The sequence below is a fragment of the Euleptes europaea genome, chromosome 9, assembly GCF_029931775.1.
Source record: "Euleptes europaea isolate rEulEur1 chromosome 9, rEulEur1.hap1, whole genome shotgun sequence".
Taxonomy (NCBI): domain Eukaryota; kingdom Metazoa; phylum Chordata; class Lepidosauria; order Squamata; family Sphaerodactylidae; genus Euleptes; species Euleptes europaea.
In genome coordinates, this window is record NC_079320.1 from 14,997,504 (window position 1) to 15,023,246 (window position 25,743).

The 25,743-nt window shown below is 43.4% G+C and overlaps 1 protein-coding gene across 1 annotated transcript in view; it reads left to right on the forward strand.

Annotated features, from left to right (window-relative positions):
- Positions 1-217: 217 nt before the first annotated feature.
- The window catches only part of PTPN13 (protein tyrosine phosphatase non-receptor type 13), a 135,563-nt gene continuing 110,037 nt past the window's right edge, over positions 218-25,743 (forward strand). The window contains exons 1-2 of the mRNA XM_056855303.1: positions 218-332; positions 22,944-23,113. Coding sequence (XP_056711281.1) covers positions 218-332; positions 22,944-23,113 — 285 coding nt within the window. The remainder of the gene's footprint in view (positions 333-22,943; positions 23,114-25,743) is intronic.

Sequence of the window (25,743 nt, forward strand, 5' to 3'; positions counted from 1 at the left end):
AACTTCCTATAAGCCCAGTATGACTGTGATGTTTTCAGGCATGTGAATGATTTTCTGAAGGCAAGTCTGAACTGTAGCGGTGTCCATCAAAGCAATCATTCACCTTGAGAGCAAAATTTCATGCAAATTCTGTGGAAATACTGCCCCTAAGAAAGAAATTGAAGAAAGTATGCATTTACATTCTTAAAACAAGTTATCTCTTGTTTCCTTAGGTAAAATGCATGTATCACTAGCTGAAGCCCTGGAGGTTCGGGGAGGACCACTGCATGAAGAGGAAATATGGGCTGTATTGAATCAAAGTGCTGAAAGCCTTCAAGAGTTGTTCCGTAAAGGTAAGGGTTTGGCAGAATCATTGAATTGGGGTGAATTGGGCCTCAAAGATTACCTGTGGAGGGGGGAAGAGTACTATCATAGGTTGATACAAAACAGCAAATTTTAATACATGGAGTCTTGATACGTTGAAAGTTATTCAATATTAAATCATTTCAATATTAAACCATTGACTCCCTTTCTGCTAAGTCGTCTTTCAAGGAAGGTTTTTCTTTGTTGCAGAAAGGAACCATAGAACCCAACAGCAGAAGGGATTCTTTGGATCCTAGCCATTAAAATTAAAATTTCATTTTAATGTAGTGGAAAAATAACCTCAGTACTTGTTGACTAGAATGTTGGGTAACTGCTTCTTGTTGGGCTTCTAGGTAGAATACGATCACATTTTATCCCACCCTTTCACCAAGCAGCTCAGGGGTGGGGGCAGGGAACGAGGGGGTTGCAGTGTGAGCATGATGACATCACTTTCAGAAGCTACGATGGTAATTCTAGGGATTGTCAGAAACTCTATGGTTTCATTATAGAATTTCCAGTGATTCCTAGCACTACCCCATTCCCTTTTGGGCTTTCTCCAGAGGTGACATAATCACACTCATTATGCCAGTGAGGGGCTCTGTGCGGGGGATCCCCCACCCTAACAGGGGGCTTGGCAGCCCTGTTCGCTTCTCCTAAATTTTATCTTCACAACAATCCTGTGCTAGGAGAGAGTACCTGCACATCTTCTCCTTTATACCTCTGCAAGTAAAAGGTTAAGAGGCTTTAAAAAAAGAAAAAAAAGCTGAGCATATAAGCATCTGGAATAACTGTAGAGCGGTCTGGTTTCCACAACCTCCTCCACACCAGCTACGAGACTGTATGATTTTAGTAAGAGTTGACATTTGCATCAATAATCTGATTTATTAGCATTATGAAAAGTTGAACTGAATAAATGGTCATACTAGAAGTTCCCATCCAATGCATTTGGAACTCTGGCTTTGTGATGACATATTTGGTGCAGAATTAGGGAACAGAGCCTCGGGCATTCTCTCCTCCTACTCCCGACTTCTTGAAACAAAAAGCAGTCTCAAAAGGTCAAACACTTTTGCAGTTCCAAAACCATTCTCTGCCTGAGTGCATAGACACGGAGGTACCGGGGAGGGGGGACACAGCAGTTTATCTGAATAAACACAGTTGTGCATGTATGGTTTTCCATTTTGCTTTGAGAAACAAAGATGTCTACTGTTTCCTCTCTTTCCTTTCCTTCTTCATTTTCTTGTGGCGTTTCCCTTCCCGCTGAAAGCAATTCAATGTAGTCTGACTCAGTATTGCATTCTTAAGAGGCAGGGAAACATTGTTCTGTGCTTTTCAACTGCTTTAGGATTGCTTTTGTACACTATGCAAAGGGCTGTATGGAGGGAAGGACGCATGATATTACTGTTGGACTAGACAGCCTGTATCGCCTCTTCCAACTCTATGGTTCTACTATTTATCGGTCTTCACTGGAGTAGTAATATTACTTAGCTTTTATATTATACTGTTGAGTATTCAAAAGTAGCGATGCTTCCAAAACTATCAGCTGAAACTTTCCCTAGATTCTGGAATTCTCCTTTGACAAAGCAGAACATTGGAATCTGTAGTTTGAAATTTTCAGAATGCACATGCATACAACAAAAATAATTTTAAAAGATGCCTGCCGCAGCAGTCATTCTAAAATCAAACCGTTAATTAACTTTTGTTTTTATGTTGCCAACGAGCGGAAAAAGGGCTTATTTATTGAACAAGAAAGCTGGTCAGTTATCAGCTTTCTTGTTCAATAAAAATCAGAAAGGAACCCAAAGCACAGTAGAATCCATGGAATAATAGCACAGTAGAACTGATGGATTCTGTTCACCTCTGTTTAAAACAATTCACATGGATTATCTCAGTAATTATCAGAACATAAGAGCTCTGCTGGATCAGACCAGTGGTCCATCGAGTCCCGCATCCTGTCTCATACTGTGCCAAGTAGTTCCCCTGGAGATTCAACAACAGGGAATAGAGGCCAAGGCCTTCCCCTGATGTTGCCTCCTAGCACTGGTTTTCAGAGTTTTACTGCCTTTGAACATGGAGTCACTGTAGTCACCACGGCTAGAATCCACTTATAGACTTATCCTCCATGAATCTTTCTAATCCTTTTTAAAGCTTTCTGTACCTGTGGCACCATAAAATAGTAGTGTCGACACCATATTGTGTATAGAATCTTGAAGCATATGGATATGTACCAAGGTGATGGCAGAGGCAAGATTTAAACCAGGGATCAGCTATTTTATAGCTCAGTCTCTTACAGAGCAATCCTAAACAACGTCATACTCTTCTAAACTCACTGACTTCAATGGACCTAGAAGGGTGAAACTCTGTTTAGGACTGCACTGTAAATCACTGTGTGTGACTTCCATGGGCTTAGACCAGTGGTTCCCAAAGTGAGCAGTACCACCCCCAGGGGAGGGTGGTGGGATTACCTAGGGGGCACTAAGAGGCAAGGGGACAGCAGGGGGGCGCTAGAGGTGGTCCCCTTCAACTATGTTGTTGGATAGGGTAGGGGGCGCTGGGGTTGAGTTTGTGGAACCAAGGGGGCAGTGGCCTGAAAAGTTTGGGAACCACTGGCTTATACTGAAATAGCTCTGCATAGGATTGCATTGCATGTTACAGTAGCCCTATGCCTGTGGTGGAACGATGCCCAGATCAGAACCATAGTTTACTGGCAATACATCTGAAGGTTCCTTTTCGTGTATCTGCACCCATCCTTTGGATGGGGGGAGGGAATGCTTTGCACGCTGCACTGTTGTGCTCTGCCAGGGAATTGGAAAGCAGTGCCAATTAAAAAAGAAACTGTCTCCTTTTCCTAGCGTTGGGAGTCTTCTCCTGTAAACAGCAGCCAGAGCAAAGCAGCTAATTGGATTGAACCATTAGTCTCTAATCTAAGATAAGGGGTGGCAGAGGCTCCCCGCTGGGCAGAAGGCAGCCCACACAAAGATCTGCAGATAGAACTCTGTTATAATCCAGCAAGGCAGGTCTCGATTCCATAAGAACCCCATCAGTGGGAGAGTCCCGGCTTCAGTCAACCTACTAACAGGCCACTGGCCTCTATAAGGAACAGGGACTTCTTGTTGGAAGAGTTGCAATGTCTAGAGTGCAAAGGAACTGAGAAGAAGACCCAGAAGGGGGCGGGCAAGTGGTCAGCTAGTTAGGGCTGAAAGGTTAGAGACCTTTCCACCCTTTTTTCACACCTCTTGTCTGTCCTTAGACTGATATTTTTAGGGAACAATTTCTTTCTTCTTGGAAGTCGTTCTACCCTCTCTCTCCCTCCTTAGCTAGATAGACAGCTAGAGGTTCTGTCTCTCAGCTTTCCTATCCTAAAATGTAGTTACCTCAATAAAGGCAACTTTATCTTTAATCAGTGAGTCTGACCCTTCTCTGCGTACTTAGCATACTCTGCCAACACTTCTGAGCTGCTATTCCAGAAGTCTGGAATGGCCTGTCACAGATTGATTTTCATGGTTCTTCCTCTGCATATGTCCTGTAGAAAGCTGTCCTTTTTTTATTCAATTAACTGTCAGCAGTTAGTCCTAGGTTTGGGGGAAGTGAAGATCTGTGCCATATTTATATATATTAAAATGCTTGCAATGAATCACTCTTGAAGCATTTGAAAGATGAAAATAAGGCCCAATTTGTGGCATTCATTCAGCGAAGAGTCTGTTGTAAGTAGGGTTGTGAGCCTCCAAGTGGGAGGCTCCTGGAACAGCTCCTGGAACGGCAGCTGATCTCCAGACTACAGAGATCAGTCCTCTGGAGAAAATGGCAGCTTTGGAGAATGGACTCTGTGGCATGATACTCCGCTGATATCGCCACCCTCCCCAGGCTCCCCCCACCCCAAATCCATGGATTTCCCAGCCCAGAGTTTGCAACTTTAGTTGTAAGGCAGACTCAGAACTAAGGGAACAGAGAAAACTGGCCACTGTTGAGAGCCGGCTAGAAGCAAGGGCTCTTCAGTTTCTGAACTACTCTTTCCAAGTGACTATATGAACATTACAGATGTAGAGTGTTGGTGGAAGGATAAACCAGGATTAAATGAGCATACCATGTTCATCCATTATACAAAGTGATAGTTAAGACTAACCTTGGTTGATAAACCACATTCAGATCCTAGCTCGAGGTACTCAGACTAAACATACTGATACCTGGCTGATGGCACAGGTTCAGATGATCAATTAACTGTGGCTAGTTTAATCAAGGGAAGGAAGGTGGCATGTTATAGTCGGATCTCGTCAGAAGTTAAGCAGGGTCAGCACATGGATAGGAGATGCCCAAAGAAGACTGCACAGCAAGGCAATGGCAAACCACCTGTGCTTCTCACTTGCCTTGAAAGCTCCATGCTGGGGTCACCATGAGTTGGCTGCAACTTGACGACACTTTACATACACACGATTTGATTAGATCACGTTTTCACATTGCATCTGAACTGACCCGGTAAAGCAAATTTGGTCCTACACCTGCATAAGTCCTACTTTGCACAATGGTTCCAAATAGGTCTGCAGCCTGTTCAGAAATTCTGTTTGAGCCACATGGGAATTGTGTGCATTTTCATACCAGAAGTATACAATTATCTCCAAACCAGCTTGATTCCCCTCCTCCCCACACACACACACTTCTAAAGCCCTTTGTTAGTTCAGGCATCCATTTATAAAGTCACATACCGTTTTTCAGATATCAGCATTGTCTCTGGAGTTGTCTCTAGAGCTACACTGATGATATGGAAAGAGTTTGCTGTGCTTTCCCCTTCTATAAATAGGGTTTTTATTATTAAGTAATAAAATCGAACCAAACGATCTTAAAGTGTAATATGTAGCAGGGGACCCCCTGCATGCGTGTTACTGGAAAAGAGTTACAGATCTTGTGAAATGTTGGCATTGATTAGTCACTCAGGAGAGTTTTTACCACATGAAGCACTCGCCTACGGCTATGTATCTTTATTAACAATATGAGATCCGGAAATATTGCTATCCATCCACTTCCCTTCAAGAATATGATGGATTTTGTTTTATATGATCTTGGTGTTATAATCGTCTTCTTGAAATAGATTCATAAGTATATGGACCAGACATTTTGTAGCACTAGGAGTAGGTGAATCCACATGGTGGATACGTTTAAGTGGGCCAGTTTGCAATTGGCAGCTCTTTTATATGATCAGCTGTTCTGTTACCTAACTACGCAGTCCTTGAAAACATTTTAATGAAACCATGTGCCATTAAATCAAAAGCCTCCTGTTGTAGTCAGTTTTCTTGGTGTGGTTTGGATTGGACTTGAGGCTGCTTCACAAATAATGGATTTCCTGCGTGGGAAAGTATCGGGGAGGGAAAACCCATCTGACCCCTGTGCTGTGGTCTCTTTTCAAATTAGCATTCTGCATACTTGGTGTTTAAAATGGGGAAAATGGGGAACTCCATACACAGAACTCCCAGAGTTTTGTTTGGTTTGACTGTAAGAGCACATTCCTGGGGGGGGAGTCATTTGGAGGCACTTACGCTGGCACGGGGGGGGGGCATTCTGCCGGTGCCTGGGCACTGCGGAGGTGTGCAAGGATCCTTTGCAGGCGCAGCATCTCCAGGAACTAAATCCCAGAAGTGAATGGTGGCACCGGTGTGTGAGAGGTGTTCCTGGGGCTTCCCAGGGCAGAGCTGACATTAGTAAGCTTCCTAACCCCTTCCAGCCTGAGAACGCCCCTCACTGCTGCAGTGGGGCTACGGCACCTTTTTTGGTGTCACAGCCCCGCTGTTTTCAATGGGGGCATTTACCCCATTTCTGCCTTTATTTTATTTTCCACGGCAGCTGGGAAGCCTCTGAGGAGATTGCGTGGCTGTGCCGCTCCCGGCTGCCATGGACCCCCCCCCCCCACCAGGAATGGGCTGCCCCCTTCTTAATTATTTAACATAATTTTTTTTACTATCTTACAAAATAATATACAATATTGTTGCTTATTTTTTGGTACCTTTGTGTTCATGTCCTGGATAGGATCTCTTTTACCACCTACAGACACGATAGGTGTTTGTAGGTTCTTCTTCCCAGCATCTCTTTTTTCTTATTTATTTATTTTATTTATTTTGCGATTTCTACCCCACCCGCCCAGGCCAAAGCCAGGCTCAGGGCGGGTAACATCATTTAAAATCATGCATCGGTAACGTTAAAACAATAATATTTATCAACAAGCCCTATAATTAAAACATTAAATTCCCAATTAAAATCCCAAGTTGGCGCCCAACTTCAGTCATGTTGACCAAGACAAACAGGGCTACCCCTTCAGATCGATACAGCATATAACATAAGGAAGGGGGGGTAGGGAGGCCAGAGAATGTGATGCCCGCAGCTGCCCTCAACTGTAGGCCTGGCGGAAAAGCTCTGTCTTGCAGGCCCTGCAGAACTCTATAAGGTTCTTTTCCTCAGTCTGCACTTTCTTCAGTGTCATGAAGTGTGGTTACTCTGACATGCCCCCGCTCCACAAAAGTAAACAATGTCAATCAGAAGGAAGGGCTGGTCAGAAGTAGAAGGTGACCCAGATAGATTGTTAGGCAGTACCTGTGGTGACTTGCTAGTCCCTTGCCCTGATTCAAGCAACAACATACATACTCGGCCTATTATGCTACATGATGGCTTTTGCCAGTTTTCCCACACCTTTCTTTAAAAGAAAAACACTTTGTCCTTCATACATAAATAAGTTCCATTTTAAGATACTATGTCTGTGATGTTCAGGTTCCATTTTAAACCCAGATAATTTAGAAAAGAAACTTACTATTGCAGACACTTTTAAAGATAATTTAAAATCTGTTGTTGTTTAATTAAAAAATGGATTTTTTTTCATCTTCCCTAGTTTGTGTTTCTCTATTGTAAGCTCTCTAGCAAGTTTCAAGCAGCAAATAGAGCAACACGGAGGAGAGGATCATGCTAATTCTTCAGAACTTGATGTGAGAGTGCCCTTAAGCTAACCAACTACTTGCTTAATTCTCAGTTCTGGGATCTGGGAGATAAGAGCAATGGCACATTGCGCCTGCCGGGGTTCCCAGGCAACACCTCTGAACAATAGCATCACAAGTATTCGATGTTCACAGTTACAGCATGGCTTCTGTCTCAATATTGATTTTGTATTAATCTTTCTGTTTTTTCATCAAGTCGTAGTCTCATTTTTTCTGGCATTAGAATATATTAAATATCCTTTTGCTGGTTAGGATGGCAGTCGGTAAGACTACTCTAATCCATGTTAGATTGAAATAAATTCTGAGAGCTAAATTTAAAAAACAATATCCTGATTTGAATACATTTTTTAAAAAATGGCTTGGGAGCTAATGTTCAGGCTTTTGGAGATGTTGATGCTTCTCAGCCATAAATTTATTGTGTGTTCATTCAGCATCAGTTCTTTCACCTGTAAAGTAGAACTGTTAATGCCTTACCTCAAAAGATTGTTCAGTGTTACAGAACTCTTTGTAATACAAAACCAGAAACTTGGCATTCTTATATAACATTGCAGCTTGCTGCAAAGTGATCCAACAGAACATACTTTCCAACCTATTGAAATTGGGAGGGAAAAATAAGTATGGGTGGGGATCTTGCTCAAAGCAGGGGTCTGACTTCAATGTGATATAATGCCATCGCGGTAAAATTCCAAAGCTGACATTTTCTCCAGATGAACTGATCTCTGTCGCCTAGAGATCAGTAGTAATAGCAAGAGATCTCCAGCCACCACCTGGAGGTTGGCAATCCTAATATAATGCTATAGAGTCCATCCTCCAAAGCAGCCATTTTCTCCAGGGGAACTAACTGATCTCTGTCATCTGGAGAGCAGTTGTAATTCCAGGTGAGCTCTGGTCCCCACCTGGAGTTTGGCAACCCTATTTTCTCATGAGGAAATGGCTGCTTTGGAGAGTGGAGTCAATGGCATTATACCCTTCTGAGGTCCTTCCCCTCCTCAAACCTCACCATCCCCAGACTTCACCCTTCCCAAATCTCTAGTAATTTCCTAACCTGGAGGTGACAACCCTTATCCTCTTCCCACCCAACAGCCAACCTACCTTTATCTGCCCCTCTGTCTTTCCCTCTCTGCACCAGACAATGTCTACCTAGGAAAACTGTGGACCAGTGTTGTGGTGCCAGCTACTGGACCAGGCCCACATGCATGGTAGGGAACCCTCAAGGATTTGTGGGGTGGCACCTCACTTTCCTCTTTATTCCACTCCCCACACTATTTCCTCTTTCCCTCCTCCTGACAGACCCCATATCCTCTCCCCTTTCCCTACCTCATCCTCTCCTTCTTAGCCATTCACCAACATACCATCTATCTGCCTACCGTCTTCAGCTATATTTATTATTTATTTACTTCATTTATACCCCACCTTTCCCTAAAGCAGTGGGGGACCAAAGCAGCTTACATTGTTCTCTCCTCCTTCTGCCCCCCTGAATAGGGCTGTCGATTCGGTTCGTCCCGAACTGAAAAACAGCCGAACTTTCCCCGATTCGGCGGTTTTCAGTTCGGATGGAACCGAATTTTTTAAAAGGCGGGAAAACGACAAGCCGAATTCGGCGAGTTCGGATGCGCTGAATAAATTTGGCAAATTCAGAGGCTCAGAATCAGCAGCATAACCATCAGTTAGTAAGCAGCATTCTCCTGCTGCCAATGGTGGCCAAACTGGGTCTTCTCAGAGCAGGGATTCTCACTTTTGAAATGGCCAGGAGAAGAGTCTAAAAACTCCCGTCCCGACTGTATTCATTACCTCCCAATTTGATGGCGGTGCTGCTGAGAGATCCGATTCCTGACTGGGCCAAGCTGCTGGTGCTTACCGGAATAGGATTGTATTTACTTCTCCTCCGTGCTCCTGCTGGAAGACATCCACACAGTTTGATTTTGGGGTTTTTTCTCTATACCTTTTCTCCTGTGTGTGTGTGGGGGGGGGAAGCAGAGTCTGTGTGTGTGGGGGGGGGGAGCCAAAGGGGGCTTTCGCCCGTTCTGCTGAGGGGGGTGTGCCCGCTCGCCTCTGCGGGAGTGTGTGTTCTGCTTTTAAAGTTTTAAAGTTGAGTCTGTGCGACGGCTAGCGAGTCTCTCTCTGCTCTGCACCTGGGCTGCGCCTCCTCCTCCTTGGTTTTTTTCCCGTTTGGGGTTGAGTCGAGCCGAACTGGTTTGAGGGGGGGAGCTTCACCTGTTCTGCAGAGGGTGTGTGCCCACTCGTCTTCGAGAGTGTGTGCTGTGCTCTGCTTTTGTTTTTTGCCCCTAGCCTGGGGTTGAGTGTGATGGTGTGGCTTGTGTGAGTCTCTCCCCGGCGCCGCTCGGCACCCGCGCCTCCTCCTCCTTGGTTTTTTCCCCGTTTGGGGCCGAGCCGTACTGGTTTGAGAGGGGTTTTTTCCCCCGTTCTGCCTTGGGGTGTGTGCCCACTCGCATCTCTCTCTCCCTGGTTTGAGGGGGGGGGCTTCAGTTGTGTGTCCTCAGGTTTTTCCTCATTCATAAGATCGGTTAGGTCTATTTTGATGCTCGCTCAAAACTGATTTCAAATTGTGACTTAAACAATGCATTTGCCCGGTCCCGAGACTCCCGACTCCCGAGTCCAATGCAAAAGGGGAAATTCCACCCCACCTGCTCCTTATGCATAGCTAGCGCGCCTCTGTCCCTTTCCATGGTTTGCAAACTCTCAAGATCGCATCACGTGTTGCTTTGCATGGTTTTGCAAACTCCGAGTCCAAACGGTTTATTTATTTCTATTCATTCCAATGGGCGGAGGGGGGGGACCCCTTCCGGGCCCCATAGCTCGAGACCCCCTGCCCCAATCATCACTAAACCTGGGGGTTCTTGCAAGAAGGGTCCCCTCAAGCTACGCTGAACGTTTGATGCCTCTACCTCCAAAAAATCCCCCCCTGAGCCACGGAAAGCCGTGAATGTGTTTGTAATGGCTTTATTGCAATGGGCAGATGGGGGGACCCCTTCTGGGCCCCATATCTCGGGGGGCCCTGATCCAATCTTTACAAAACTTGGGGGTTCTTGCAAGAAGGGTCCCCTCAAGCTACGCTGAAAGTTTGGGACCTCTACCTCCAAACATGCCCCCCGGAGCTGCAGAAAGGCACGAATGTGTTTTTAATGGCTTTAAGCAGCCGAATTCCCCCCCAAACTCCAAATCTCGCGCCAAATTGCACGGATCTGAATCGGGGGAGTTTGGACTTCGGCATTTCCCAAATCAAAACAGGCCAAATTTTGCCAAATCTGAATTTTACCGAATTTTTTTTTTCAACAGCCCTACCCCTGAAGATAATGACTGCTTTGGAGAGTGGACTCTATGGCATTATATTTAGCTGACACCTCTCCCCTCTCCAAACCCTGCCCTCCTCAGATTCCCCCACAAAAATCTCCAGGAATTTCCCAGCCTGGAGCTGGCAACCCTGGTCAGGCCAGCCCTCAATGAGTCCTTCCTCCCTCTAAGGCCAAAATAGGCCTCAAAAGGGCCCTGCACCCTCCTCCTGCCTTTTAGTGACAGAACCAAGTTTGGAATACTGTGGTTGCCTAGCAGCAGCCACTGAGACAATCCGCTTGTTAAAGCTACAGGCGCTCATTTTATCATTTTTGGGTGTTTTTTTTTAGATTTCACTTTCTTTCTTTCTTTTTGCAAACCTGGGGCCCTTTTCAGGTTTGTAGAAAGACCTGTCTTGCCTGTTCACAGCCCCAGTCACCGGATTTAAATGTCCAAAGATTGAGCCGACTTTACTGTTAGAATATAAGATGATTGCCCTGTGTTAGTACAGGGAGAAAAAGGCTGGTGGTTGCTAGCCCCAATTTCAGCCTCTAAAAGGAGGGTTGTGTGTTTTTGGTTAATCTTCTGTGCAAAGATAATGCAGCCCTGAAAATGCCCATCCCAGGCCTGTCTTATTATTCCACCTGTTTTAATTACTCACGTTAGTACTTGTCATTCAGAGGGTGTATCAGCTGTTCATGCATGCTGAATCTTGTATTATTGTAGTGTGTGAGGTCAGAAACAACAAGTCTTTCCAGTGATGTGTGAGTATATGTGCATGTAGAACAGCAAATCTATGCTTTTCGTTCTCCAGAAAAAAATAAATCTGGTGTTGCCTATTCTACCAGAAATGATAGAAGCTAAAAATAGAAGACATCTCTAAATGTCATGCAACTTGTCTTCATGATGTATTGTGGGTTCTTATAAGTACAATACAGTGTGTCACTCAAGTTCATAAAAGAAAAAAGTAGAAAGCAAACACACCAATACCTTAAAACCAAGGCAGGTAATGCAGGAGAGGCCAGCATGGGAGATGAAGCATATATTTGGCTAATTCTATTACAGCACCTTCCACATGGGAAAATGAGATGGAACTAACCCTGTTTGACATAATTCACAGGTAACAACCCTTTTTATAGATGATAAAGCTTCTCTTACTCATTATCTTAGTGTATGTGATTGTTGTCATTATAGAGCCAGCCATATTGCCCATATGCGTGTAGCCAGACCTGCACAACTCTATACCTAAAACATTTAAGAGTGCGCATCTAATCAGTATTTACTTGGGATGCAATTATGCATCAATCCTACTTTGACAGTTGCATGAAGGTATGACGCTTATTTTTCTAAGGAAGTCCAGTTCTCATCTGATGGACCAGAGGGGTTTATACAAACAATAGAGTCTTGGTTGTGGAATGTAATAATAAAGAAATTGGCTCATCCATTGCAATACAAGACAATTGGCTCATCCTTTGCAATACAAGCTTTGCCCTTCAAGTCATAACTAGGAATGTAAGCCTTACAGAGCTATCCTAAGTAGAGTTCACTTCAGTGGACTTAGAAAGGTTAACTCTGCTTTGGATGGCACTATTAGTCTATTTCATTCTTGCACTGATTCCAGAATAGCTTCTGCTGATGTATGTGGACCATCTGTGCATGCGTATGTGGAAGTCAGATAGATAAGATTCAGTAATCACAGAATACCAACTGGCAAGTATCTTTTATCTTGGAAGGCAGCATTCTCCCCCATTTCCCAATAATTAAAGAGCTTGATGTCTTTATTAATGGACCCCAAACCAATGCATGCATAATGTAATGACCTATGTATTGCATTGAAATAAACGAACAAATACAAGGGTATGATTCCAGCTGATGAAGTAGCAGGCCTCCAGAACTCAAAAACATAAACACCAAGATCATGTGTACGGGGTTGGAGTACTGTAGTATATGGTATGTGGTGGGACTAATCTTGAAGAAAGCTTGGCAACTTCAGTTAGTGCAAATCACTATGGCCTGTTTATTAATAAGTATGGGTCACCATATGCACATATTGGGTTAGATCCAGACTAGACAATTCCATGGGTGCAAAGATTTCCATTTGTGGGGTGCAGTATTTCCCGTCTTCCCCTCTTGTGGCAGCCTGAAATGTCCCCACAATCCCCTGTTCTTTGTAGAGAGGGAACTGCTTGGGGCAAGATTTCAAGGAACATTTCAGGATGCTGAAGGGGGGGGGAGTGGGAAAACCGTGCCTTGTGAGCAGAAATCTTTGCACCTGTGAAAATGTATGTCTAGATCCAACCCTTTGGCTGTTTTAAAACCATTTGCTTTCCGGTCTCAGTTTTTTTTTTTTTTTTAATTATTTTTATTATTTTCTACAATTCAACAAAAATAAACATATCTCAACAATATATTCAATTGTAACTGCTTGTAACAAAAAAAGTTCATTGCTATTACTGAGAATATGTTATCTATAATATTCAATGCTATCTGCTATATGTGACTTCCCCGCATCTTCTTCAGTCACTAATTCTACTGGTTAACACTTTTGCATTTCAAATTAATTTCTAATCCTTATTTTCTCTCATACAGACTTGCTTTAAGCTATCTATACTACTTCTATAAGCAATTTCAAGTCCTACCTAGTTATAATATTATCATCATTGTCTCTATATAACATTCTATTATTCTATGATAAAGGGATTAGATCAATACATAAACAAATTTTCCCATTAGAAATTCATCAAAGTAAATCCACCGTGGCTCCCTTACACCCCAAAAATAAGCATCATTTTAGCCATTATCTTGTTTTGGGAGGGGATCTGCCAGTCCTTCTTTATTTCCCAATCCCCACCCCCCGTTTTTCAATATAGTAGCTGCAATTCTGGCCTCTGAAAATGTAAAAGAAGATCCCAGTGATTGTATCCATTGGCTTCTTGTTAAAATTTCCAGCAGCTTCTTGGTAAAATCCTTCGTCATGTCTCCCTCCATCACTGGCTGCCAGGAAGTGTTTTCTTGGGATAATAATGTTCCTCCTGTCAGCAGTAACTCAGACAAGTAGATTGTAGAGGTATTGAGTTCTCTCATGTTGCTCTCTCTCATTGCCAGCTGATCACTTGCAGCTACCTCTTTAAAAATAAATTGTTCTAATTCATTGTCATTTTTTCCAGATTTTATCACCATTTCCACATAGCATTCAATCGTCATCTCCTTAGTAGAATCTTTTTTTTCCATTGACATAATTGTTGTCATATCTTGGGTCTTCATATCGTGGATCTCCTCAATAATTGTGTCCAGTTTTCCATTAATTGATTTAAATAGGATATTCATCACCTCAGCTAGTTGAAATACTTGATGTGAGAGCGCTTGTTGTTTTTCAAAGACTAAATCTTGTTGCACTGCAAACATGTCCATTTGTTTGAGTAACATCTCTTCCATCCTCTTGTTTGACATATTTGCTTGTATTCTTATATAGAAGCAGGCTTTGTAATTTTCAAGATATCCTCAATTACACTTCAAAGCAGCACAGATAAAGAAAAGAAAGTAGACAGGAAACTGCAGTATCATAGACCCTGCGTCATCTCCTCTCGGTGGTTAAGTGGTAGGAACGATTTGATGGTTACACCGGGGAGATTCACTTCAAGTCTTCCAATCTGCCCTGTCTTTTCGATGGTAACAAAGCCCTTCTTATTATCTTCCGGTCTTAAGAGGCGACGTGGCTGGACATTGAATCAAAGAGAGCCGGAAGTGGGGGGGGGGAAGGTTTTCGTCTCCCTCCCTCCCCTCAAAGCATTTAATTGGTAGTTGTAAAGTCATTCAAAAGTCCCTTTTATTGCGTCTACTCACTGATCAAGTTGATAAGGTCTTAGTCAGTTCATTTAATGGCATTTGTTTATTTTAAAAGTCTCGTTAAGCTGGGCAGGGAGTCGCCGGTTTTCGTAGGTGTTTTTATCGTCATTCAGGTCTTCTCAATCAAGATAAAGGCAAAAAGTGTCTTTTTACTCACTCTGACTTCCAAAGGTGAGGCTTCTTGTTCTTTTCATAGATTATTTGATGTTAATGTATAGAGGAGGTCAAAGCCTATAATCCAAAGAGTCGTCCGTGGCAATGGTAGCCCCTATGTGCCGGTGGGGACAACTTCCAACTCTACGAGAGGCTTAATAAAAGCTCTCTCAGAGAATATGGGAGTCCAAACCGCTCTTGAAGGCTGCAGGGGAATTTCCTGCTTCCCGATCCACTATTTAGGACCGAGTTGGAGTGCTTTTTGCACTCCAAATCTAAACGACACTTGGTGTCTCCTGGGAGCCCCCAGGAAACAATGGCGCTCGGACCAAACACTCTACAGGAAGTGCCGCTTTCCGGTCTCAGTTCAAGGAGCAAGGGCTTGCCTGTAAGTCCTTCAGAACCAAGGATCATATTTGAAGGACCATCTTTCCTGTTTAAACTTGCATGCTTGCTTAGGACAGCGGAGCATCATCTCCTATCGTTGCCCTCCACTCCCTCTGGCACACTGGGAGCATTTTCTGTTACAGAATGGGCTTCCAGAGGAGGGGATGGATCCAGATGAAACTGGCTATTTTCACTATTCCTCCTTCCTATTGTAGACCCCTCAGGGTCTCCTATCCCCTAGGAGCAGCATTTCGTGGAGATCAATGAGTGGCAGTTCCATTCTGCCTCGGGAAAATTTTGTCTGGATCCAGCCTGAGATTCAAAAACTGTTCTCTTGTTAATATTTTGGGAACTGGCAAAAAAAAAAACCTTTGATCTGGTGATCTGGATTTGTTTCCGCACTCCTACACATGAAGCCAGCTGGGTGACCTTGGGCTAGTCACACTCTCAACCTCACCTACTTCACAGGGTGTCTGTTGTGGGGGCCCTGACCTGGATGGCCCAGGCTAGCCTGATCTCGTCAGATCTCAGAAGCTAAGCAGGGTCAGCCCTGGTTAGTATTTGGATGGGAGACCACCAAGGAAGTCCAGGGTTGCTGTGCAGAGGAAGGCGCTGGCAAACCACCTCTGTTAGTCTCTTGCCATGAAAACCCCAAAAAGGGGTCGCCATAAGTCGACTGCGACTTGATGGCACTTTACACATACACACACACTGTTGTGGGGAGGGGAAGGGAAGGTGATTGTAAGCTGGTTTGATTCTTCCTTAAGTGGTAGAGAAAGTCGCCATATAAAAGCCAACTCCTTCTTCTTCTTCTTCTCCTTATTCTTCATGGAGTGACAGGTATTCCGTATTAATTAAGAAATATAGAATGAAAATATGCGATTTGGTGCGTTTTCACTCTGACTTTCTCCCAGCTATTACAGGCCATGACACAGCAATCTGAGCTGCGCCAGGCAAACTCCTGTGCTCTCCTCCTCCTCCTCCTCCTCCTCCTCCTCCTCCTCCTCTTCTTCTTCTTCAGCTTCAACTTCAACTTGCAATTCTGTTAAGCGATTTTTGGATTGATAGAAGTGGGCTGTAGCTTTGTTTTCAGCTGTTGCAGTTTTATTACTGTGGTATTTTTAAGGAATTGATTGTTAACCTCCTCCAGGTATGTTCTAGTTGGGATGGAATTTTTAAAATTATGAATAAAATGTGCAGTGGGTTTAGGAATACTCCCAGAATTCGTAGAGAGGGATGACGGCACTACCACAAAGGGAGGGACAGTTGGTTGTTGTACAATTCTCCTGTGGCTGGAATGGAAAGAGACTTCAAGATTAAAGGCCTTCAAGGGGATGATTGCAATAATGAAAATTAGCAACATCCACAATAGTGTTTGTACTTTAAGATGCTCACAGTAATTACAGGTTGTCTTGGATACTTCAGTGTTATTGTCACAGCCACAGCAGTACTGATTAACACCCCACCAAGTCTTTCCTTTCTATTACACCCTGTTTGCCAGAACAATGTGGCTGTACTGCCTTCCCAAGAAAACGTTGTGTAGGAGCAAAACAAACCGCACACTCCTTAGCTGTTTTCTGGCAATGCTTATGGAACTCCCAAGGTTTCTTTAACCAGGCTGCATAGTTCTGCAGTTAGCTCACCAATCTGGTGGCTAACTGCTGAAAATGATACACAACTGACCAGGAGCCATCCCCAAAATTCCAGTTGTCCTGGAAAGTAGATTAAACTTCTGTTTTTCTGGAAATACTCCTCCCACCCACAAATTTTGAGTAGATCTGAGGGAGATCTTTGCTGTTCCTGTTTAGCAATGGCAAGGTTTACTCTGGAGGACAGAAATACGAGGGTGGGGTTCTCAAAAGCAAATGTGCAAGGGCTCGGACAGAAGTTATTATTATTCCCAAGGAGGATCCACCGACCACTTTATATATTGGCACTCTGAGTCTGGGGCATCAAAAGGCTGCTTTGAGTGGGAGGTTCCAAATGTTAAACCCGTTTTATTTTTCCTCTGTTGCTTTTAAGGATGCAAAGTAAAAAAAGGAAAAGCAGAGGTGTCTTGGGGTGTGTTATATAGTTGTGTCCAGCTGAGTTACAGAGTACGGTCTGTCCACAGCCTTAACAAGGACTAGCAGTGGATGGTTTTAAAAAGCACGGGGCCAGATCTGTTTCTCCCTGAGGTGGCGAACCTGTGTCTGGGCTGTACCATTTTAGACATGAATGAATGTTCCTCCGTACAGAATAAATCCCTCCATGTAGAGAAGTAGCATATCAGAAAAACTAGCTTAGTTTCTTCCCAACGTACTAAGTTGCTATTATAAGATTTTTTTTCCAAAAATGAAGGATCATCTGAACATGGGAACACCTGTCTGCAGTGGTACGTCTAGACACAAGTTTGTCACTTCAGTGAAAAGTAGTTCAGCTCATGTCAACATGGGAGTATAACAAGAACCAGTCGACTAGGACTGAAGACCAAGCCCAAAAGCACATAAAGGACCAGAAACGTAGGATGTTCAGAAATGCAGGAGGTCTCAGGAGGAAGAGGAATCTGACCTGTCCCACCCATTTACTTTTGATTACCGGTAGTAAGTAAACTGCCCAGCATGTTCAGGTAAAAGGAGAAAGACTCAGTAAAAGGTCAGTTCTGTAGCTCCAAGAAAGACTTCTTGTCCAGCTGACCTACTGTCTCTTCCTAATTCCTTTAGTGGAGGATGTGAATAGTCAGAAGAATACCAACTGGACTGCAGTGGACAAATGCAGGTTGGTCCAGGTCTATTGGACCCATGCTGAGGAATGATCCTAGATAGTGCAGAAAGTGCCAGGAGGGATTGCTGTAGAACAAGACACAGTGAAGCCCTTGTCAACAGCAGTTGTCTCGGAGCTAATAAGACATTAAGAAAAAGCATGTGGTGTAAGCTTTCTCGAGTTGGTACAATTCAGAATGTATCAGAACAAGAACTGTGTTTTCCTTCCTGTGTGTTGAAAAGTACTGTGCTAGGAATAAAGGCTTTGACCTAATCTTTCTCTCTGGTATGATGGCTATGTGCAGGGAGGACTGTACCACACACATCAGTGGATGGACATATATATTCTATATGCTGGAATGGGCTCTTTGTGACCAGCTTTTGTGTTTTATCCCTATGAGTCATGCATACTCTCACTCCTTCAGAATTTGTGAGTGAATGAGAGAGAAGGGATTTTCATAGTCGTTTCCCTACTTCCCCTCCTACGCTTTGTTGTTATGACCCTCCCTCTGTTCGTTTCTTAAGACATTTGGCACATAATTGTGTCTGTTTATTTGATTTCAATTTGCAGTATTGAAAAGGTTTTACTGTACCACTTTTAAGGCTTCTCTGGCCCAGAAAATACCCATCTCTACTCCCCCTCTTTGAAATTTAATTCATATAAACAATCCTGGCATTGTCGAAGGCTTTCATGGTCAGAGTTCATTGGTTCTTGTAGGTTATCCGGGCTGTGTAACCGTGGTCTTGGTATTTTCTTTCCTGATGTTTCACCAGCAGCTGTGGCAGGCATCTTCAGAGGAGTAACACTGAAGGACAGTGTCCTAACATTGAAAGACAGTGTTATTGAGTGACACTGTCCTTCAGTGTTACTCCTCTGAAGATGCCTGCCACAGCTGCTGGCGAAACGTCAGGAAAGAAAATACTAAGACCACAGTTACACAGCCCGGATAACCTACAAGAACCAATCCTGGCATTCTTCTATGGTTCCTGTTTGATTTCAGAATGGCATATTCCAATATATTTTGTGTGGAGCGGCCTGAAGAAGAAGAGGAAGAGGAGGAAGAGTTGGTTTTTATATGCTGACTTTCTCTAAGAACCCATTCCGATATGATGAGCGCCCCAGGGTTTGTCCTGGGGACCCCCCACCATTTTTAAAAGTGAGTTCCCAGGCGGGAGCGCACTTTAAACCATGCTGCAGAGACCTAATTCTGTTCCAGACCACCATGATGCCAGGGGAGGGGGGATCCTGCCTTTCCCCTAGCACCGTTTTTCTCCCCCAAAATGGTACTGGGGGCATATGGGCAAATAATGCCTCCCAAGCATTGTTTTGATGAAGAAAAATAGGTGGGGGCAGGATCCTCCTCCCACACCGCAGTGGTCCTGTCCAGAAATGCGCCCCTGCAGCACAGTTTAAAGTTATTTCCCAGTTGGGAACACACTTTTCAAAATGGCAGTGTTATGTCTAACTGGGCCTTCAGTTAGACCCTTGGTTTGTCAAGGACGGTATTGTCTACTCTAATTGGCAGTGACTCTTCAGGGTCTTAGGCAGAGGTCTTTCACACAATCTACTACATGTTCTTTTAATTGGAAGTGCTGGGGATTGACCTAGGACTTTCTGCATACCAAGAAGATGCTCTACCATTGAGCCACAGCTCTATCCCTCAGGTATTTTCCAAAGGTATAATACACACACACACACGCAGATTGCAAACCCAGGCTTCTCTGGGATTTGAGTCTGCGCCTCTCCCATTAACCAAGCTGCCCACTTGTGTCTTTCCACTGAAGCCCTGGTCTATGAGTGCACAGTGATAGAATTAAGGAGGGCAAGCATGCAGGACAGCTCTTTCTCAGTGATTGTGCTCAGGCTGTGGGTTTAGGAATGAGTCTTGTTGAGTCTACTGAAGTTTGCTTTGCTGACGTTTGTTGTACTTCTTGTGTTTTTAATGCCGCTTTCTTTGTACTGATATTTGTGCTATTTTGCCACTTTTAGTTGTCTAGTTTTTGTGAACTCGTTCATTGTTGATTTTGTAGAATTTGGGCATTTTAAAAGCTGCCTTGGGCACTTTAATGAAAGGTTGCTTTCAAGTGTTTATTTAGATACTTATATCCTGCTTTTTTCTCCTATGAGGACCCAAAGCATTTTATAGCATTGGTCTTCCCTCCTCAGTTTTATCCTCACAACACCAACTCTGAACCCTACATGCAAGTACCCACCAAATCCTATGTATCCTATCAACCATGTACAACAGCCCAGTGGTGTCTTGATGGACAGGCTGTTTCACAGTCCTTGGCTTCTGAAGCCAAACAGATTTTTACAAACTTAGTTTCAGAGGGTACATAAGAACATAAGAACATAAGAAAGGCCCTGCTGGATCAGACCAAGGCTGTTCACACAGTGGCCTTTAGGAAGCCACAAACAAGACGAGTGCAGCAGCACCATCCTGCCTGTGTTCCACCGCACCCAAAATAATAGGCATGCTCCTCTGATACTAGAGAGAATAGGTATGCAGCATGACTAGTATCCATTCTAACTAATAACCATGAATACCCCTCTCCTCCATGAATATGTCCACTCCCCTCTTAAAGCCCTCCAAGCTGGCAGCCATCACCACATCCTGGGCCAGGGAATTCCACAATTTAACTATGCGTTGTGTGAAAAAATATTTCCTTTTATCTGTTTTGAATCTCTCGCTCTCCAGCTTTAGCAGCTGACCCCGTGTTCTAGTATTATGGGAGAGGGAGAAAAACACAGGGTAACTGTGTTGGTCTGCAGTAGAACAGGTAGATTTGATTCCAGTAGCACCTCTGAGGTCTCCAAGGGGCTACCGGACTCGAATCTAGATGTTTATAAAGGTTTCACCCACCTTAATAGTAAATTACTGCCCTCTTGCAGGAAGCTTTATTCCAGGTTTTTCAAAACCTGTTTTACTTCAAGTATATTATTGGGCTTTTTCCCCCTGTTGTGCTACTGAGTTGTGATAGAGTGTCAATTGAAAGGTCTGCCATGCTTTTAAGGCACAGTCTTCCCTTTTCCTCCCTTTTCCCCCTTCGGCCATTTTTCTTTGGCTGTAGAAAAGGATGTTTCTACACAATGACAAATGGGCTAATCAACAACTAAATTCCAGTCACAGTGGGTATCTTGTGTCTTCAAGCTGAATGGGCTGAGGGGAAAACCCTTGACCTTTTAACAATATGGGGTAAAGGAAAGAAATCGCTGAGGCTCATACTACACTGCAGCCTGAAAGGGAAAATAGCGATATACAGCCACTGACAAATCTAAGGTTGCCAGCTCCAGGTTGGGAAACACCTGGAGATTTTGGGGGTGGAGCCAGAAGAGGGCGAGGTTTGGGGAGGGACTTCAATGGAGTATAATGCCCTAGAGTCCACTTTCTAATGCGGCCAATTTCTCCAGGTGAACTAATCTCTGTCACCTGGAGATCAGTTGTAATAGCAGGAGATATCCAGCCACCACCTGGAGGTTGGGAGCCCTATACAAAATGGATTTAAATGTTGTCTGACATCACCATTCCCACCTCACATCAGATAAATATAAGGCAGCAGTGGATAAAAACCAGGATAAAATTCAAGGTGTAGTAAAGGATCAAATTAGGTGTTACAATAGTTAGATCACTGCCACTGAAAATAACCAAATCAAATCTAACTTTCCTCCCTCACCTCCTCATATGTAGAATTTACCATGTCTCATGGTAACATATTAATGTTCCATGTTTACTTGATGTTGGCTACGGGGGGTAGTTATGGTGTCAGGGAAATGCAGAATGCCACAAAAGAAATCCTACCAGACGTTCTGCGAAAAGTAGACGTGTGGCCAGTTTGGGCACTTTCTACGCATATCTGCAGACAACATATGTTTAGCTGATGACTAGAATATATCAAGAGTCTACCGGCCATGCCCCAACAATGGGCAATATCTTGTACCCAGAAGAGGTGGGTAACTCCAGCATTGTGAAATACTTCATAATGGCATGACTGATGGTTTTGTTATATTGCTTCCAGAAAGTTTTTGTGTTTTCTACGAGTAGGAGGTTTCCTGTCTTAGAATGTCAAATGTAGGCTGAATCACCAGTGTTTGTTTTTCTTTATGGTAATATTATTCACAGAGCATGAATGGTTCTTATGAAGAACACAAATGGTTTTCTCTCCACATATTTCCACTGCTACACCAATTAACTTTAGGGTTTTCTGTAAGAATTACTGTTGATAATGAGACAGTCATCATTGGTTTTGTGAGGGAGCAGCATAGTTTTTTTTTCCAAGAGAGAGAAACCCAGTAAGGGAAGGTCTTCCAAGTGTTATGTTTTGCCATTGATGCTTGGAGTAATTGCACCAAGATTACAGAAAAACCATTAATTCATCATTGAAAGATGGCATTGGATCCCACTGTTCAAAATACAATACATGGAATATTAACTGCCTTCTTAGTGGTGGGAAATTGAGGGTGGGTAGAAAGGTGTGTCACACTACAAGCCCTGAAAACCTAGTTTGGGGCTAGTTACAGAATAATGGGAATCGAGTTGGTAGATGCAAATGTAGAAACAGACACACCCATACCACTGCCCGTAGTTTTGGCATCTCTCCAGATACCCCCACCCTCAATTCAGTTCATGTAATACACCCTAAGCTTTCCCTACTGCAGAACTTTTCTCTTAGGTTTCACAAGTGTATCTGTGGACACTGGAATATTGTGCATTTAGGTCTGAGCATTCTAATGTTGGGTACTATACATGTGCTTGATATTACCATGACTGTATACTTGTATTTCGATATTCCACTCAAACTGTCTCTTTTTCTACTCTAGCCACATCTCAGTTTTTCTTCCAGACTTGTCTAGGAACTGTGTCCCTTAGTCATTGATTTCTTAAACTAGGGTGTGGTAATCTGAATCCAGATTTGGACACAGTCCTTTAGCCAGGTATTGGAACCTAAAAATCCATAGTTCCTGTTAAGACAAGAGTGAGGGATGGCAATCTACACTTTTTTCATTTATGTACTTGACCACTCTTTCATTTCACTTTTGTCACTTGATAGTTAAAATGAGGGTCATTTAAGGAGTTTTAAGTGTGAGCGTTCTTTCTACTGAACACTCTCCTTTTCACCCTTATACATCCCATTTCCTTTGTTGAATGAATATATGCCGCGAACTTTTGATTTGGTATTTTATCTGCTTTTTGGGTTTCTCCCCTCTCAACTACAGCTGACCCTGCTGCACTGGGCTTCATCATTTCTCCCTGGTCTTTGCTGCTGCTTCCATCTGGAAGTGTATCGTTTACAGATGAAAATGTTTCTAACCAAGATCTGCGAGCATTCACAGCACCAGAAGTGCTCCAAAATCAGCCACTATCCTCTCTCTCTGATGTTGAAAAGGTATAATATATATATAGGTTCGGTGTGTGTGTATGTATATAGGTTCAGTTTTTTTGCATAGCTACAGATATGTGTGTTATCACACATCCCATCTCATACATACAACTCGTGAATCATGAGAGGGGGGAATCTCTATTTTATTTCTGTTATGACAGGAATAGCAGTGCGGAGCCGGTATGGTACAGTGATTAGAATGTTGAACTAGGATCTAGAAGACCCAGGTTCAAATCCCCACTCAGCCATGGAAGCTTGCTAGGTGACCTTGGGCCACACATTCTCACCCTAATGTACCTCGCAGGGTTGTTTTGAGGCTAAAATGGAGGACAAGCAAACGATGTAAGCCTCTTTGGGTCCCCATTGGGGAGAACGGAAGGGTATAAATAAAGTGTGTGTATATGTAAAATAGTAATGGATTTGCAGCCTCAGACAGAGTTCCTTAGACCTCTGTCCCCTGTAAAAAGTACTGCTGCCTGGCCCCTAGTGTTTGCACCCTGTCCACTTCACAGGTTTTGTGTCAGGAAACGATCACTTCGCTTACAGCCTGGTTGCACTGCATTAAGGCATTGTATACGTGGCTGGACATGAGTAAGCTTCAGGTTCATTGGGCCTTCCTTCTGTGCACATTATAGTATGAACGTGCTTGAATACATTCATGTGCAAATAGTTCCTGCCGATGGTGTTCCATCCACTCCTTGGATGTTCTTACGTTCAAATATTTGCATTTAGGATTTGGTTCAAACGAAACATTCCACTTAAAATCTAAAAAAAAAAATGCATGTTGACTTGTCATAAGTAATGCCGATGAGGAAGGCTTGAACTGATCCTGCCCACCTATGTATTAAAGTTGCACTGTGAGTAAATCTCTGGGCCTTCTATTTTTTAAAAAACTTTCTAATATTTCTGTTAATAAGCTTTGGACTGTATTTAGATAGAACTATCTGTAGTTTCTTGTGTCCTTACTCTGAAATTCTACATGAAATAGGCAGCGGACGTGCAGATCTAAGCACCTGTCCCATATTTATTTATTTACTCCAATTATATCCTGCTTTTCTCCCCAGTGGGGACACAAGGCAACTTACATCCGCCTCTTCTCCATTTTATCCCCACAGAAACCCTGTCATGTAGGTTAGGCTGAGAGCCTACGTCTGGCCCAAGGTCACCCAGCAAATTTCCGTGGCCAAGTTGGGTTTCAATCCTGGGTCTCCAAGATCCCAGTCCGACACCACTACACTACATTGCCATATCCCCAACACACATGGAACCCCCAGCAGACATGAAATGGTGCTTCTCGGGGACAGGGCACCTCACAACATGGCGGGGGAGTCTGAAGACTCCAGTGGGAGGGGTAATTGGCAAAAATTGCCTTTCAATTGGCAGAAACCCTTGGATCAGTTAGCCATTACTCCCAATCCTTCCTATATGGCTGCAGAGTAGCCAATATTGAGATTTTTTTTTTCATTCTCTGAGTATGAATTGATATGGAGCCATACGTGGTGTAGTGATTAGGAGCGGAGGACTCTAATCTGGAGAACCGGGTTGGATTCCCCACTCTTCCACATGAGTGGCAGACGCTAATCTGGTGAACTTGGTTGAGTTCCCCACTCCTTCACATGAAGCCAGCTGGGTGACCTTGGGCTAGTCACAGCTCTCTTAGAGCTCTCTCAGCCCCACCTAACTCACGGTGTCTGTTGTGGGGAGGGGAAGAGAAGGTTTGATTCTTCCTTAAGTGGTAGAGAAAGTCAGCATATAAAAAACAACTCTTCTTCCTTCTTCTTCTTGGAGTGATAGGTATTCCATATTAATTAAGAAATACAGAATGAAAATATGCGATCTGGTAGGTTTTCACTCTGACTTTCTCCTAGCTATTACAGGCCATGAGGCAACAATCTGAGCTGCACCAGGCAAACTCCTATGCTCTCCATTCTAGCACATCTAGGTCACTTTTAGGGCCTGGAGCCCATACCTTGGCGCTGCTGACTGTCCTTCTGTCCTTTAGAGTGACAACTAAACTCTGTTCAGTTTTGCATGCTTGTCTTGTGTTCATGCAACAGTTGATGAAGAAAAAGAGAAGAGCTGGGAAAGAAAAGAGCCCTTTAGTATTTGAGGGCTTTCCTACTCAATTATATTTTAGTTGCCTCTTAACTTTTCCTGAGAGTAAAGAATTCAGACCCAATGGAGAGTCCAAAGCAAAGACAAAAAAAGAAAGAAAAAAGAAGAGCCATTTCTAAATTACAAGAGCTGCAAAATTTAAGATAAATATACTCCATTGGAGGACATTGGAAGACATTGATTCATAGGGTCGCCATGAGTCAGAAGCGACTTGACGGCACTTAACACACACACATTATTTTAATTACAAAGCAAGTTAATACTTCACAACTAAGTATGCCATGAGCCTGCTAACTTCTGGTTTTCAGTACTTTTATTTAACCATAAGGCACTGTACAATCCTAAGGAAAGTAATTCCAGTCTAAGTCCATTTAAATGAATGAGCTTAGACTGGAGTAACTCTCCTTAGGTTGCATTGTAAGAGAACCTATGAATAGGAATCTGCTTTCATTTTCAGCTGCTGCTCCTGAAACCTGAGCGTATCCCGCAAAAAATGCTGAAACCGAAACAAATTCTCATTT